The sequence below is a fragment of the Lampris incognitus genome, chromosome 7 (genome assembly GCF_029633865.1).
Source record: "Lampris incognitus isolate fLamInc1 chromosome 7, fLamInc1.hap2, whole genome shotgun sequence".
NCBI classification, from domain to species: Eukaryota; Metazoa; Chordata; class Actinopteri; order Lampriformes; family Lampridae; genus Lampris; species Lampris incognitus.
Window position 1 is genome coordinate 28,935,865 of NC_079217.1, and position 17,839 is coordinate 28,953,703.

Genomic DNA, 17,839 nt, shown 5'->3' on the forward strand with positions numbered 1-17,839 from the left:
AATGGTATGGCGTCTAGCCATTTCAGGCTTAATTCGCTACATAATTTCCCCAATTGTTCCTTGATAGTCCTATTTGCTCTTTCCACCAGTCCCTGGGAGGCAGGGTGATAGACTGAGCCGTATTTGTGTTTGATCCCAAACATTTCTTCAACCTTCTGAAGGTCCTCACTTGTGAAGTGGGTACCATTATCTGATCTGATGGTTCTTGGCAACCCATATCTGGTTATGAGTTCTTTAACCAGCCATTTAATTACTTCCTGTACTGTTTCCTTCAGAATCACTTGTATTATCCTCACTCTTACTGTCTATATTTTGTACAACTTTCTTTTTCCCAGTCTTAGCTTTAGTTGCTGTTTCTTGCTTTATCTTCTTTCCCTCATCCATCTCTTTCCACTCTTCATCCCCTCTTTTCCTACTGTCTGGTTTTTGCATTACGTTCTCGTTCCCTTCCTCTAACTCTATTATTCCTTTTTTTTCTCTATCTCGTGCATGTGTTCGCTAAGCTGTGTGAGTCTGTGCTCTAGTTCTGTTTGGGTGACAGGGGCTTCTTCTGCGTTGTCTGGGGCGATGCTTACACCTATGACCCCGCTTTTAACAGTCATTAGAGGGGCCTGTATATCTTGTCCCCTAGTTTGGCCCCCCCCCCTTTTTCAGCTTCTTCCTCCTCTAACTTTGGTTGCTTTATCCTGCTCTTTTCTGGTTTTCTGCTTTGTTTCTGGCTGAGTTGGTTTCGGCGTTTTCGGCATAGTCTGTAACATTTCGAAAAACCAGAGGGCCATGGTGGCCTGTCTGTCTGCCTCTCGTTCTGCATTTCGTATCTGTGATTTCTTTGTTAGACATCCGGTCTGTCCAACTTTTTCTCCCGCCTTAGCCGCTTTAACGTGGGCTTGTGCCTCATATTGTTCTAGTAGTTGTGCGCTGGGTGGTGGATCAGTCCACGCCCCTAGCAGGCCTTCTTCCTGCATTTCATGTGCCCAAATCACTAATTAATTTTTCTTTGCCAATTTATTTCTTTCTCCGGGCAGAGTCTTGTATGCTCTTAACATTAGGGCTTTGTGCAGGACCCTGCCTAATGTGTAATGGGGTGGTTTTTGCCAGCCATCTATCACTGCTTTAATTTTATCAGACATTTTCAAGACACACTTTGTTTACATACACTGATGCACCAACCAAGTGGACTCTAGGTCCGGGGGAGGTAGGGGAACTCAGCCACGGAAGAGGTTGGGGCCCCGTCGGGTCACCCAATGTCAACCGCCGGTTTTCTGATCACCTCAAGCGAGAACAATACAGCAGGCTTCTACCCACACGGGGCGGCTGTACCTTCACTTCAAATCTCGCTCAGGTATCACTCCCCGAGTGTCCCCTTTTACTCTGGAGGCACTATACAGTGTTCTAGGTCCCTGACCTTATCTCTTATCCTTTATATTCTGCTAGGCCTTCCCCATTTGTCAAGCAAACACACTGGTTTCGGAGCCTGGTGTGTGTTTAAAACTTCCACACAGGCAAAAGTCCCGTAAACCAGGAAACCACCCCACAGTTTGTGAAAAACAACAAATCTTTCCCTGTGTCCTTATTCTTTCTCTTACTTATTTCTTCCTAAATTTGCGACAACTCTCCGTTTTTACAGGAAAGAAAAAGACGGTCCCAGACTCGTTCTTTTGATTACGTCTTATTTTGTCCAAATGGTTTTGCTGTACTAAACTAGGACACTTATTTTCTTTCCCTCGTGGTGTTTCTCTATGTGTTTTAAACATTACATGTGAAACACATTCATTGCATGGTATGCCACAATACAATTATATTTTCTCATACTTCTTAGTAGCCAATGTCTTTCCCTGTGTGAGTTTATCCAACTCTCCCAACCATATGCCCCCTCCCTCAGTTATCGGGGGCATCTTATCCACTAGGGCTTGTACGTCACCCAAATTCCATGGTTTATATCGGCTCCCCTGACCCCTATGCGACTGCACGAGTGGACACTGCAATCGGGACCTAGCCCGTGTCTGTGGAGGGGGCCCTGCCCCCCCCCTCTTTCCCTGGGGATAACAACAACTCTGCTTCTCTCATTGCTTCAGCGGCGGAGGTTAGTAAAGCCCCCGCCACACACTCCTCTCTCTCTCTACTTCCCTCTCCCTCGTCTTCCAAGCTTCCCTGGGCTACGCCAATGGCTCCCACATGGTAGGTATCTAATATCCCTCTGGCTCCCTGTTGTCTGGCTAATCTCTGTTTAAACTGGACTTCTTCTTCCTCGTCCTCCTCCTCCGGGGAGCTAGGCCCTTCATTCACAGTCTCTATTCTCCCCCGTGATCGGGTTGCTATCTTGGGGGCGCTGGGCACCGGAGCTGTTTCAATTTGAAATTTACCATCCGTAATGTTTAATACCGGATATAATCCGCCCTCACACTGTCCCTGTGGCTGTGGGCTACATCTTCCCACCTCTATGGAGGAGGATCATTTTTTTCTATCTGGTGTCCCCCTGTCTTTTTCTCTTTTTCCTCTTTCATGCAATGAACAAGCCCTTGCCACATAATAGCATAGATATACCACCTCACCCTATCTTCCTCAGCTTTCCGAATAACCTTATTCCACTTCCGCTGAGACATCAAACCACACGATTGTTTCTTTTTTTTTCTGCATCCAACCCCATCTCTTTGCTTTTTTTCTCTTGTTTCCAGAATATTTTTCCCAAACGGACAACATCCTCCTCTCTCCTTTCCCCTAACATAATAACCTCCTCTATTCTCCCCTGCACCTCAGCTCTTATTCTCGCTTTCTCTTTCTCTTTCTTACTCTCATTTTTCCTAGTATTCAACATTATTCTGACCAGTACATCTATTTTTTCCCGTAAGGACTTCCACCGGGGCTTCTCTTCGCCCTTTTCACCCGTATTCAATTCCATTTTGAAAAACACGTCTCCCCTTCCTTTTTTTTTCTCTCTAGGGACTCCAACCCTTACTGAGCTCTAAGCTTCTTTTCCTTGGGACTCCAACCCTTACTGAGCTCTAAGCTTCTTTACCTTGGGACTCTAACCCTTACTGAGCTCTAAGCTTTCCTCCTTTGAGGGTCCTCAATTCCCCGGGAGAGTTTTCCCAGCCTTAACCTCACCCCCTCGTCAGAGAGTGAGTGGGTGCGCCACTACCTAGGATCTTACACAGAGGACTCTAACCTCTTTTCACAATTATCTCCTTTTTACTCTTATCGTAGGGGACTCCAACCCCTCCTCTTTTGTTAAACTGGCCGCCTTCTCCTTCCCGAGCTTAGTACAATTTAGTAATTCGGTCCAATATGCAGATTTCGTTAAAACAGGTTCTGCTTACCTTATTCGTGTTGTGGGTCGACCCCAAGCTCGGGAGGTGTCGGCGGGCAGCCACACTGTCCAATTAGGACCGCTTCTTCACATCCCGGACGAAGCCCCCAATTTGTCGAGAATCACCTTCGTGGTCCTCGTCCCCAAGTCCGTTGATGTGAAGAAAACAGCCACCACGTCTTAGGAGATTAAAATGGTTTTATTGAGTACAGATCTGGAGACACACTGCCAATCCGTCGTGTGCGTCTGACTTTCTTTGTGTGTGAGCTTCTTTATATGCTAAACCTCCCTTGTTCATTCATCACACATGGCCTTGATTTTCCTGTCCACTATGTTTGGTCAATGCTCCCTTTCATGGTTGAGCTTTAGGGAGTGCTCATCCTGTCTGGACCTGCAGCTCTTATCGGGGGCCCTCCTTGCACCAGACACGGTATCTCTCCCAAGGCCCCAGGGGAAGGCAACCCCCCACATTCAGTGCGAGGCATGCAATATATTTCATCTACATGAATGTGTCTTTCTTCACCCTCTGTTCTGGTTGCATACATTGGTTACATACAGAGTAATACAAATAATACCTTGGTTACATACATAGTAATACAAATACACTCGGGTTATATGTAATATCAATTAACACACCCCAAAACATTGAGTCATGGAAAACTTTGTTGAAGGCAGCAGAAATCAGACAATATCTTCCAGTTTTAGACATAGCCAAAAACTTATGTGAGGGAGAAATTCCACCAGTGCAGTATCATCCCCAGTGCCGCAGTATTTTCACATTGAAGAAATCCCTGGATTCTATCACAAAAAACCCTGCCTCTGCCTCTGCAACTGCAAGACAACCTAGAGATGCACCCAGCAAATCAACATTGTATGAGGAAACGTGCTTCTGTGATAAATCAAGGAAGTATCTGAAGGGCCAAAGGACAAAGGAACCTCTCGTACAGTGTTCAGAGTTACATGCAGATGAGTGGATCCGAAAAGCAGCATTCAACAAACTAGACTGAAGAATGATTGATATCACTACTAGAGAGCTTGTTGCTACTGAGGGCCATTATCATAGGTCCTGCTACCGTGCATATACACGTGGAGAGGTTGCTACTAACTCTAAGTCAAGGGAACAAAGTGGAGATGCAGAAGCACAGTATGAGGTAGCAGAAAAACATGCCTATGAGGAACTATTTTCTTACATAAGGAATGAACTCTTTCCCAATCCAGAAATAATATCCATGACATACCTTTCATCAAGACTGCAGTCATCAATGAAGTCTCTTGGTATCAGCCAGATTAAGGACTCAACCAAGACACACCTTCACCGTAGGTTGGAAACCGAACTTGGCAGAGCCATCCATATATTTCCTGATGACAACGGGAAGCTTCTTCTGTACCCACACAGCCTATCATACTCCTTGAATATGGAACTACATTATTCCAGATCTGTCAACTCCGGGGATGTTGTAACAAAAGCAGCTTTGCTGATAAGAAATGAGATACAAAAACAAGATGGCAAAAAAGTGTGGCCACCTGATGTAGAAGAAGATGAATTCATCATTCCTGAATTAATCACTAAATTCCTGCAAACACTACTGACTGGAAACTGAGTACACAAGTCCATCTGAAAGGGTCAAGCGACTTACCACCTCCTTTGGCAGTGACTTGATCTTTGCAGTCACCTGTGGCAGAATCAAGCCACCAAAACACCCACTGCTTCCATTTGCTGTGAAGTCCTTGACAGGAAACACATAACTTTTACACACCTTGAATCGCCTCGGACACAGTGTGTCCTATTCTCAGGTTGAAGAGATTGACACAGCAATGTGTCTGCAGAAGATGGAACTGTTGAGGGATGGCGTACCACTACCTGAAAACATTTACCGAAATGTCTTTACTACCCTGGCCTTTGACAACATAGACCAGCTAGAAGAGACAATTAGTGGAGCAGGAACCTTCCACTGAGTCAATGGCATAGCTGTTCAGGCAAAAGTCATTGGACCTGCACCTCAAAGAATCATGCCTACAGTCACCAAGCCAAAGGACAGAAGTATCAGCCCCAAAGCAGTGATGCTGCCCATCTATAATTCTGGACAAAGAATGGGGCCACCAATCACCCCAAGTCTAGATGCTGGCACTACCACACAGAGCCAGACTGCAAAGGAAATTTTTTTTGTCTGGGTGCTTGCTCGAATGTCTGCCCCAGAAGCTCAGACAGTGAGCAGCTGGACTGGATTTAACATCCAGGTTCGCAATGATGTCACAGTGATAAAGGACACTTTGAGCTACCTGCCAACAATAAATGCTCCTGCTACAGCGTTGTCTATGGTGTACGAAATACTTAACCAGACGGTAGGCATCATGGAGTCCCTGCAGTTAAAGACAATTGTCTGTGTGTTTGAGCAAGCACTCTACGCCAAAGCAACAGAAATCCTGTGGAAACATGACAAGTTCAACAATATTGTTATCAGGATGGGTGTGTTCCACACCATTTGCAATCTTCTTTCCATTCTGGGGAAAAGTTTTAAAGATGCAGGGTTGAGGGACCTCTGTGTGGAATCTGGTGTCATTGCTGAGGGGTCAGTAGCTGGTGTGATGGAAGGCAGAAAGTACAACAGAGCTGTCAGGCTACACAAGGTTGTTTACGAAGCACTGATGCAGCTCGCCTGGAAAGGCTTCTGTGGCTTAAAGACCAACATCCAACAGAGGTTAGCAATGTGTTAGCTCATCCCCTGGGACCACTGCCATGGGCCCTAGCTAATGGGGATGGATCTCTCCGCAAGACTAACAAGGCAGCTCTCGCCAGAGAGTTGGAAAAGAGTGTTGCCCCAGCAGAAGTCATTCCAGAACCATCAATAACTATCATCGATGGAATGAGCTTGGTGCAAAAGATGAAAGGGAATGACAAGACATTTGCACAGCTGGCAGAATCAACACTAGCTAGGGTCCTACATGAAGGTACCAAGAGTGAACGCATTGATGTGGTCTTTGATGTTTACAAGGACATGTCAATCAAAGATGCAGAAAGGGTCAACAGAGGTGCAGACTTGGGGATCCAGTTCAGGAGTATTGTTTCCGGCCACAACATCCAGCAGTGGAGAAAACTACTCTGCAGTGCTGCCAGCAAAGCCAGTCTCATCAAGTTCTTGGTTGAAGAATGGAAAGCACCCATGCACAGACAAAAGCTAAAAGACAAGACCTTATATGTTACCTGTGAAGAAGTCTGCTTCAAAATCAGCAAGAACAAGTGGGAGGAAGTAACACAGCTCAAATCCTCTTAGGAGGAGGCTGACACCCGCATGCTATTGCATGCTCGTCACTTAGCAGAGTCTGGCTACAAGGCTGTGATCATCACAGCTGATGACACAGATGTTCTGGTGCTGACTCTACGTTTGAGTAAAGACATCCCATGCCAAGTATACCAAAAATGTGGCCCACAGAGCCAGACAAGGTTCCTGGACATCACCAAACTGCCAATCACTTGGCAATAGTGTTGCTGGTGCCTTGATTGGTATGCATACATTCACCGGCTGCGACACTGTTAGCGCATTTGCAGGACGTGGGAAAGTGAGCACCCTCAAACAGATGGAAGTCAGACAGGACATACCAAGAAGCCTTCCTTGAACTTAGCCGTGCTTGGGATCTGTCTGATGAGCTCTTCAAGAAGCTGCAGGAAATCACGTGCTTCATGTATGTACCCTCCACACACACTACAGATGTCAACGTGCTTCGGTACCAAATTTTCTGCACCAAACATGGGGAGGTAGAGTCTAGTCAGCTTCCACCATGCAAGGATTGCCTATTAATGCATTCTCCTCATGCCAACTATCAGGCTGCTATCCGGAAACGGTCTCTTCAAGCCCAGCCATCTCTACCAAGCCCAAAGGACCATAGATGGACCACAGACGATGAGGGGCAGCTTGAGATCCAGTGGATACGTGGTTCCCCTGCACCAGATGCTGTCTTGCAGCTGATGTCCTGCAAGTGTGTGAGGTCGTGCCAACTACCAGAGTGCACATGCCTCAACAACGGCCTGAAGTGCACAAACTTGTGTAAATTACAAACTTGTTCCAACCAACGCAGTAAGGAAGAGCCTGTTGCACAGCTGACGGACTCAGATGTGGATGACAGTGATGCTGATGATGTTGAACTGTAGTCACAGATGGCATGGTGTCTCAGGAAGGGTAGATTACAATGTCTTAATATTGTTCTGAAAGACTGGACACATTTTGAATACAGTTGTTCATATATTGTACTTACCTACCTTACTTACCTTTTATAGCCTATCTGTGAAAACAACATGGTTATACACTTACCTACCTTTCTTGCCTTTTATAGCCTACCTATGGAAACAACTTGGTTGTAAACTTACTACCTTACATACCTTTTATAGCCTACCTGTGGAAACAACATGGTTATACTTACCTACCGTACTTACCTGCTATAGGTGTGGCCAAAAATGTTTATACATTTGCACTTACTTGGTAAGGCATACTTAAAGAGCTATGGAAACACAATTTTACATTTACCTAACAAACCTACGAAGACAACTTGAGAAATTTCGCCAGTCATCCATTTCATTTTAAGCCTGAAATCACATCTAACAATGAAATAGTATGGGTATAGTATACATTTCCTAAATCCTTGGAGTCCTGTGAGTATTCCAGTTTTGTCTTTTGTGTCTCTGATGTTCCCTGATACCACAGGGCTTAAATAAAGTGTAGAGTTTAGGCGAAAATTATAGAAAAATTTGTTTTTGATGGTTTGAAGAGCTCCAGTGACCTATATGTTTGTCAGAGAGCTTCACCAGTGGGCTTGAATGAAAGCTTAGAAAGCACCCTTTAAAATGATACCAAACACAATATTATAAAACATTGAAAAGTGTCTTGACCATGAGCCTAAACCAGGATATCAACCTGCGGCAAAAATGCAGTCTACTTTAGGGGCTGGTTTACTTCACGAGGTGATAACCACTAAAAAGCTAACAGTGTGAGAGGTCTATCATATCAAAACATAAACTAGGGATGTATAGGTATAAAAAAAATCACAACTAGAATTTGCCCACCCAGTTGGTACCAATATTCGGTCTGGCCCATGGACTATACGTAATTGGAAGCTGCACTCACAGGGTTGCCAACTGTCCCGTATTAGCCGGGATTTCCTTTATATTGGGCCAAATCGGCTCTGTGCATAACTGTAGTCCACTGATTTCCGGTTTCTACTGCAGCGGTCATACCAGTTTCCTGTTTGTTGGCGTGCGCTATTGACAATGGCATATTTTTCGCAATGCCTGCAACATTTACCATGGATAAATGTCAACGACATGCACAGAATTGTCGACAAACTTTTATGTCCGTCCGGACGTAACTTGATATGTACAACTTGAAACTTTTCACCCATTTGCTGGTAGGTGCAGGTGAGCTCCAGCAGAGCTGGCCAGCTCTCACCTCATAATTCAGGTCCTTTGGGGAGACCTGTCCTGTGGCATTGAAGAGGATTTTTGAGGACGAAGGAAAAAATTGAGCTGCTGAGATTTAGCTGTGCTTTTTCCACAGCGTGGAGTGTGTTTTTGACACACTCGTTAGAAAGCTGGAGGAAACGACGCTCTGCATCAGATGCTTACGAGGAGGTGGGAAAAGTCAAAGCGAAGATGCTTCAGCGGAAACAAGACAGCTTTTCTGGATACCAAACCAGGCAGCTGATGGACAGACAAGTGTCAGCACAAAGATCAAAGCAGCAAAAGGACTTTCTGTAGTTCTATGACTCTGTCATTGCAAACATTGACAAGTGGTTTGATTTCTCATCAGAAAATGTAATGATGAAACTGAAACCGACTGGCCTACATGAGGAGCTCTCCTTCACTGACCTGGAGCAGGTGGTGGCTGCCCTCAAAATGACAGAGATAGTCAGTATGGACCAACTCTATGTAGAGTTTTGTGCTAGCAGGGAGGAAATACAGAAAGCCAGACAGGATACCACAAAATCCACCAATGAGAAGTGGGTGGCAGTTTTCCAAAAACACAGGGAAAGCCAACTTGATCAACAGGTTCAGGATTGTCTCATTTGTCCTCAGTGTGCCGGGCTCAAATGCCTTTGTAGAGAGGATTTTCGCTTATGACCATTAAATGGTGAGACTCAAGAAACAGATACAGCACAGAGCTGATCAAAATTGATGTTCAAATATCTGTGAACTGTGACTCGTCATGTAAAGACTTTTCTCTGGCTGCACGAAAGGACAAAAGACTGCTTGAATCGGGGAATAGCATGATCCTCCCACACGCTATGTCCCCCTGGCAAAACTCCTCACTGTCAGGTGAAAAGAAGCGGCTGGCAACTCCACATGTATGGGAGGAAGCATGTGGTAGTCTGCAGCCCTCCTCGGATCGGCAGAGGGGGTGGCGAAGCAACCGAGACAGCTCGGAAGAGTGGGGTAATTGGCCGGATACAATTGGGGAGAAAAAAGGGGGACCCCCCCCCAAAAAAGAAGAGGATGTACACTTTGTGTTATGCATCATTATTAAAAAGTCCAAAATAGTTTGAATAAACTGCACAACAGCAAGAGCATTGGCTGTAAACTTCAAAATGAACATAAGTGGTCTTTATCTGACCCCTCACTACAAAAAACAAACCAAAATGCAAGTCATACTATATTAAGTTACTAAAAATCCATACAGAAGCACAATAATCTCTCCCTATCACACAGATATGCTCCAAATTGATTTGGTCCATTTGTTTATGTATGCTAGCATTTCCCTTTCAGTTAAGTGAAATTCTTCCACTTAATAAGTGACACACCATCTTTACTTTTGATATGCAAGACAACAGAAAAGGAATTCATCACATGGGAGGGTTAAGATGACCATTTTATACATACACACACACACACACACACACACACACACACACACACACACACACACACACACACACAGCTCAAAGCATTTACAGCAGTGTATTACATCAAGGTAAATACAGGCTTTTATTTCAGACCATTCTTAAAGAACTGCATGATGTACTGACATCTAATTTCTTCATCATAGTCATCTAAATGCATAACCTAAAAGGAGTGTTTTCACGGATCTAATCAAGTCGACATGAGGACACCAATGGTTCCACCGCCCCGCTGCCGCTTCCTCTGTGGGTTCCTCGGTGCCAAGCGCACTCAAGGACAGGAGCAGGACAGGTGGGGTGGGGTGGGGTGGGTGGGTGGAGGACAAGCAGGATTTCCATCTAAAAGTTTTCAAGTCGTCTTTTTCACATCTGTACACGCAAAAGGTATTGGTGACCTAGGGAAACACCACAACACCTGGCATACGTGGGCCTCGCCACGAGGAGAGTTTTTGGAGTAAATAACACACATATCGTACATCTGAGGGTCCCTGGGGTTATCGCAGTCGTGGTCCCTTTGTACATACACAGAAACGGTCTCACGCACAAGCACTGTACACGGCACAAGAGGTCACCTAAATACATGGAGCCGGTGAAGGCCAACTAACATCTAGTGGGGGACTGGATAGCCTAGTACAGGCCGAGAAGGAGTTAAAACTCTTATTCAGAACATTAGGTTACACACACACACACACACACACACACACACACACACACACACACACACACACCTTCTCTCTCTCTCTCACACATACATCTGTATGCATTTAAAACTCCATAAAGCTACACACTTGTGCAGAATATACTATTGTCAATTAGTGTTGCTAGCTATAGCCATCCAAATGGCAATATATGTTCAAATATTTTTTCCTCAGAATATACAATGATGAAATGCATTATACAAACGAGACATTGTAAGCTGCTGACATGATCAGTACATCAAAATTAAGAGCTTTCTACATTAATTCCTTCTCACGTCAGAGTGCAAATTGAATGCTGCTCCACCAACATCAATGCTTTAGCAAGTCCACTTTGCACAAAAATACACCAAAAAAAAAAAACCACAAAAAAAAACCATGTAAACATACACAAAGAAGAAAATTTTCTAAATCATAAGTAGTCATAAATATGGAATGTGGAAAGACAAATTTGACGTATGGTCCAGTTTCATTTCAAACAGTACAAATAAAAGTCCTTCATAGCAGTCACACATTTTCCTCAACGGGACAACATAAAAAAATAGTAATTCAAATAAGAGCGGGTCATTGCTTGCTTTTCGCCCCTGTTGTGAATAAAAGACCACGGTAAGCTGATGAGAAACAAGGAGAGACAGACAAGTGGAAAGGTTGGTGAAGAAGGAAGGTGTTGCGTTTAGGTCTGGCAAGTTGAGATGGTGGAGGGGATTTGGGTCAGTGGGTGTTCACATGCCGTAGCCAAAGCCGGCCTGTGGGGGCTGGCCGTAGCCAGTGGGCGCTGTGTAGCCATAGCCGTAGGGCTGCTGAGGAGGTACAGCCACGTTGGGTCCTGCCGTGAGCATGAGTTGGGGCGTGCCTGTTCAATAGACAGCAGACAGCATCCAATTACCATCAAGTATTGGGACAAGGCTCTGAAGATGATTGTTCACTGTTTCTCCAGTGTCCTTATACCTTTGGCGCATAGATTGAAAAAAAAAATTCAACAACAAGTCAACAAGTACAAATTAGGAAGCAGAGACCCTTCATAATGCATTCAACAGAGATGCTGGGCTCAGGACAAGATCTCTTGCTTTTGAACAATGCAAATACAATCTATAGACTTTTTTGTTTGTTTTTGGATTTCTCCCCAATTGTACTTGGCCAATTACCCTATTTTCCCGAGCTGTCCTAGTCGCTGTTCCACCCCCTCTGCCGATCTGGGGAGGGCTGCAGACTACCACATACCTCCTCCAATATATGTGGAAATCTTTTCACCTTACGATGAGGAGTTTCACCAGGGGGATGTAGCACGTGGGAGGATCATGCTATTCCCCTCAGTTCCCCCTCCCCCCTGAACAGGTGCCCCGACCGACCAAAGGAGGTGCTAGTGCAGCGACCAAGACACATACCCCACATCTGGCTTCCCACCCGCAGACACAGCCAATTGTGTCTGTAGGGACACCCGACCAAGCCAGAGGTAACACGAGGATTTGAACCGGCAATCCAGTTTTGGCAGGCAACAGAATAGACCACTACACTACCCGGATGCCCATCCATAAACCTTTTTTCTTAAATAATTGTTGTTATAAAAAGGAACTTGTACCATAAACGATGGGCTGGGACTCTGTGGCTTGCTCCTCCTGCTTCCTCAGAGATTCAGAGGCTTCAAGATTGTCCACCTGATGGAAAACACAGCAACAGCGGTGTGAGTGTGAGCATCCATTGTACCACAGGGGGAGCTCTAGAAGAGCGAGAGCTGAGACGCCAGGTTGGTAAAAACTGACCTCTGATTTATTTCACTGGCTGACGGATGGGACCATTCCTGACAGGCGAAGATGGATAAAGACCAGATTGAAATAACATAGACCTTGAGAGACAGGCCTCGCTACCAAAAGTTAAAAACTACATCTACAGTGCTATTTGCTACTCTACCCAGCTTATCTGTCCTAGACAGCTAGCTACCCCCTCCCCCCTCCGCATTTGTGGGAATCTAATTAAGGATTAGATGAGGAGACAAAGACAGAAAGCTATGCAGCAATAATGGTCCCACCATCCAGCCGTCCAACTCATCTATTCTCACAAGTTGGACGTGAACAGCATGTAGAGAACCAAACCCCTCATAGCTTCAAATGTGCAAAAAACGATGCCGAGATGCCATTAAAACCAACAACACTAATCAGATGATAGGGAAAGATGGCACATTGGGATACAGCAAGAATTACTGTGTAATGCAGAAAACGGGGAAAAAAAATAAAAGGAACTCTTTGATTTGGCTTTGATTAGTGGTTGAGCAACTCAGAGGCAAAGCATGACTTGCAGAGCACAAAGCCAAGACCTAACACCTCTGAATTAAAATTAAGTAGGCAGCAGGAAGCTTAAAAGATTTGCCCAAGCTTGGAAAATCTGCAGTTTTCAAGACTTTTAAGTATTAGGTGTTGCCAATGTTGTATAACATTCTCCAACAGTTGGGTTCAGTTCTCCACATACAGGCCGATCTACGACTATGGAGTCAGTCAGTCAATCTGGTGACGCAGGCCGTTATAAGTTAGGCAGTAGTTTCTTTTGAGAAGAAAAAGGGAAGAGAAAGACATGCTAGAGCGGGCAGTTTGGTTATTTTACTCTGTTAAAAAAAAGTGCACGAGAGAAAAGAGGAGACAGAGGCGTCTTACAATAGGGGAGGGAGAGTGAAAGAGGGTGGTAGGGATGGTTTCATACAGCCAATTCAAGGCTTCTGGAAGCAGCCACAGCCAACAGTAATGTCTCCTAGCCTGGCCAGAGGGCTGCTAATGCAAGGAAGGGAAGGGGAAATGCATGCTTGCTGCCCTAACACAACTCCCTTTTAAAAAACACTCAAACTATGGGTTATTTTCTTTCCATACACTCTTTTCATCACGACAGGGACTTTGACTGTCTTTGAGTGAGAAATCGCTGAGTTAAACACATGTGCAAAAGAAACATTGGGGGGGGCTGTACAGTGATTTCCAAATTTCATGCTGAGCAGTTATGTTGGAAATGCCACAACGCAGAGAAAATGGTAATGCTGAAAACTCATGCTAAGCTTTGATTATAATGCTGTAAAGATGAAGACGTTAAAAAAACAGTAATGCTAAAAATTAAACAAGTCAATGTTGCTGTAAGAGCATCTGAGGGACATTTTCTGACCCTCGCTATGTTTAGAGCTTCTACTAAAAGTTGTACTAGCAAGCTTAGGATAATTTGGACAGCAAATTGCTAAAGGATTGCCTACAATGAGTTCAATTTAAAAAGGCTCAAAATGATATATAGCAAATACAACTCTAAACTTATGTTGGTCATTAAATATGACTAATGACATATTTGAGCAGTAAGTCAACTATAAATGAGGTTATTCTTGTTATTTTTGTTTGGAACACCAATTTAAACAGTCACAGAGAGCCAAAGGTCAGTAAATTTAAGACTTTTTTTAATCTAAAAAGAAAAAAGATCCAAATGGGCTTCTTGCCATAATCCCTTTATCTTACTCTTTAAATTGCAATAATGAGTTCTTCACGCCTTGTCCCAGGTCAACCCTCAGTCCTATACTTGGTCCTGACCAGAGATGGAGTAGCCATCAGCGACACCAGCAGACCCAGTGCATTCTCCAGGGGGGAGAAAAGCCCCACTCTGTAGTCTTGTTGCTGAGTTGGTAGTCTAGTGAGAGTGTGGAGTGTAGACTCAGAAGCAGCACAGTGACATGAGGAGGGCATGCAGTTTCAACTAGTATCACTTCTTCAAACTACAGTCTACGGGGTGAGGGAAGGGTCAAAAAGAATGACTGGAAAATGGATTCGACTTTCACCTTTTCCTTAATCGCATCAACCTGAAAGGGAAATTCAGAGAAGCAACTTAAGGAGAAAAACCAAAATGGAAGTCTCCCAAAACAGACAAAGAGAAAAAGAGCAAACAAACAGAGGAATCATCCCTTACAGGAAACAGAAGAAAAATCACAAGAACGAGATTATGCAAATAAATATGCCACTTTTGATACAAATGCAGACTCAGGATTTCTTTGAGCACAACAGCATTTTTACTACTTTCTTAATGATGTAAAAATTGTTTAAAATATACAAGATAATGAGTGGCTGGAAATATAAGATGACCTTTATCAAAAAGCAATGGCTATATTGTATGATTATAAAATTAAGAAGACCACCATTTTCATCTAGCTCAGTTAGCAGGATTTACGTAACATTCATTGTTTAAACCTGCTTTGAGTTTAAGATGGGCTTGGCGTGCCACATTAAAAAACTGAAAAGTTTTGGCACAGGACACATTATAAATTAATTAAAAATCCTTCTCAGAGACTGACAAGTTACCAAACACAGTCAGAACTGAACAGGAGTTTTAAAACCCAGTATTACGGCAGTCCAGCAGGTCAATGCAAAAATGGCAAAAAAAAAAAAAAATCATGCTAATACCATTTGACTCTAAAGTGATGTCATCATAATTTCTTGCCAAACAGTTCTATTGCGCTGAGTAAGAGCATTAGGTGACAAGCACTTTATGCCCTCTAACAGATATATGTGGCATGATGATGAACAAGGCAGTTATGAATCTCACACATTTGTATGGAAAAGTAGCAGGCAATGGAAACCCAACTCAAAAAGAAATTAAAAAAAAAAACCCAATGGTAACACATATGATTGACAGAAGAGTAAAGGAGGATGAATGACTAAAGGAAGACATAGGCTGCGTTTGAGGCTTTTGCTTTGAATATTGTTTGGGGAGCTGTGTGAGATTGACCCAGATAAACCTCCAGAGCTAGGCCAAATAATATTTGCAAACAATTGTTGGTCCTTCATTCACCTTGTTGTTTGAGGCACTAGATGGCTAGGGCATGTTAAGCAAAAGTAAACAATGAATGCTAGAAAGTTAGAAAATCACAGGAACAATGAAATTTAAATAAGTCCCATTATAGTTTCTTGTGATTAACAAGTATCAGTAACAACTGATACCATTGGGAGTGGGACAGCGAAAAGATTCCATGTGTAATCTTTTTCTTCTTTTTTTTTTGGATCCCCTCCTTTTTCTCCCAACTGTACTTGGCCGATGACCCCATTTTTCCGAGCTGTCTCGGTTGCTGCTCCACCCCCTCTGCCGATCCAGGGAGGGCTGCAGAATACCACATGCCTCCTCCAATACATGTGGAGTCGCCAGCTGCTCCTTTTCACCTGGCGATGAGGAGTTTCGCCAGAGGGACGTAGCACGTGAGAGGATCACGCTGTTCCCCCCAGTTCCACCTTCCCCCGGAATAGGTGCCCCGACCAACCAGAAGAAGCGCTAGTGCAGCGATCAGGACACATACCCACATCCAGCTTCCCACCCACAGACATGGCCAATTGTGTCTGTAGGGACGCCTGTCCAAGCCGGAAGTAACACAGAGACTCAAACAGGCGAGCCCCATGTTGGTAGGCAACGGAACAGACCACTAGCTACCCAGATGCCGCACGCTATGGGCAATCTTTCAGCTTTCCTGAACTATAATATGATGACTAAACATCAGCAGGTGACTGAATGATACTGATTGAAACAACTCAAATGACTCACACTCCCTCACTTTCCAGATTTCTGCACTGAAAAACACAGGGGCTAGACCACCTTCGTTGTTTTCATAGTTATTTAATACCCCATCTCACAAGACTTGGTTTGTACATGCAGTCCTCAGCAAACTATACAGTGATTGTGAGGGCATTTGAATATGACAGATTTTGGCGAAAGCATTGTGTATTTGCTACCTTACCATTTCAATTTGTCTTGCTTGCTTTGATTTGTTAATTTTATTCCCATCTCTGAACAAGAGAGATCAAGATTCAAACAGATTTAAACCTAGCTCTTTTAAATATGGTGATCCCTTCTATGCTGGTGCTCCAAATTGGAATGGCCAAATGTTGGGAAATCTGTGCAAATACCTTTTCACCCATGTCTAGAGACCTGGAGAAACCTTTTGATACTCTGTAGGTAATCTTGTCCAATTACTTTATTTCATAAAAGGTAATATCTCAGCCTTTTCTGTAAGCATGAATACTTTCTCTCTTAACCACCCCTCCCAGAGCACTAAGTACCCCTGCTGACTTGGTGCACATGGGCCACCTGGTTCCCCCTACAGGCCTGGCAAACCCACCTTGGAGAGGTACTCCCTCATAACCTGGATGAAGTATGGCATGGAGAAGTCCATGATGTTGTGCCTCCAGGCGGTCTCCAGCACCACATCAGGCCGCAACAGGTCATAGCAAGTGAACAAGCAGGCGGCAAAGCATTCCTTCTTGTCCTCCTCCAGGAACCATGCCAGCAGCTCCTCTGCCAGCTCTGTGTCCTTGGACTCTGAGGCGTACTGCATGGCATCCTGCACAGGGAAGAGTGCACACACACAAATCACAAAAAGAGTTACTGTTACTGATTACTGTGCAGCTTACTGATCACAGTGCAGATCAAGCTCTAGCCACTTTCAGCTTTGAGTATAGTTTTGCAGTGATTAGTTGCAGAGTAAAATGTTATGACAGTGATTTGTAATGACTAATTAAAAAGGAAAACCTTGTAAATGTGTGCTTTTCAACAAGCTGTTTTTTAGTTAACAAGGACCTTGTAAAGCTTGTCCTTCTTGCAGAGCTCGACACTCTGTTTCCAGCGGTTGTTGCCCTTGAAAAGATAGGCTGCGATCCTTCTGAATTCGATCAGCTCGTGCTTTTCTAGGCCCTGGGCCAGCGAGATGTTGTCAAAGTTGTCATAGGCATCGATGGAGGTGCGCAGAGCCTAGACAGGAGATGGAGAAAATATATCTTTTTCAAGACATTTACCCTAAGCACTCAATGTTCTTGCATGTTTTTTTAAATCCGTTGTATTCGCTTATCTTTTTCTTTTATTTACTGTTTGTTTACTTTCTCCCCTCCACTTCAGTTTCATGTCTTTTCTGTTCTGTATGCTGTATGTGCACATTTCATTGTAAGGAAGTTTGCATGGAGAA

General features: G+C 44.1%; 1 protein-coding gene across 2 annotated transcripts in view; it reads right to left on the reverse strand.

Annotated features, from left to right (window-relative positions):
* Positions 1–9,896: 9,896 nt before the first annotated feature.
* The window catches only part of LOC130116125 (clathrin heavy chain 1-like), a 50,857-nt gene continuing 42,914 nt past the window's right edge, over positions 9,897–17,839 (reverse strand). The window contains exons 29-33 of one of the 2 annotated variants that reach the window (XM_056284075.1): positions 17,458–17,628; positions 17,000–17,221; positions 14,672–14,698; positions 12,464–12,539; positions 9,897–11,737 (exon numbers count right to left, since the gene is read on the reverse strand). In XM_056284075.1, the coding sequence (XP_056140050.1) occupies positions 11,607–11,737; positions 12,464–12,539; positions 14,672–14,698; positions 17,000–17,221; positions 17,458–17,628 (627 nt within the window). In that variant the 3' untranslated portion in view covers positions 9,897–11,606. The remainder of the gene's footprint in view (positions 11,738–12,463; positions 12,540–14,671; positions 14,699–16,999; positions 17,222–17,457; positions 17,629–17,839) is intronic. The other variant, XM_056284074.1, reaches the window with a different exon arrangement.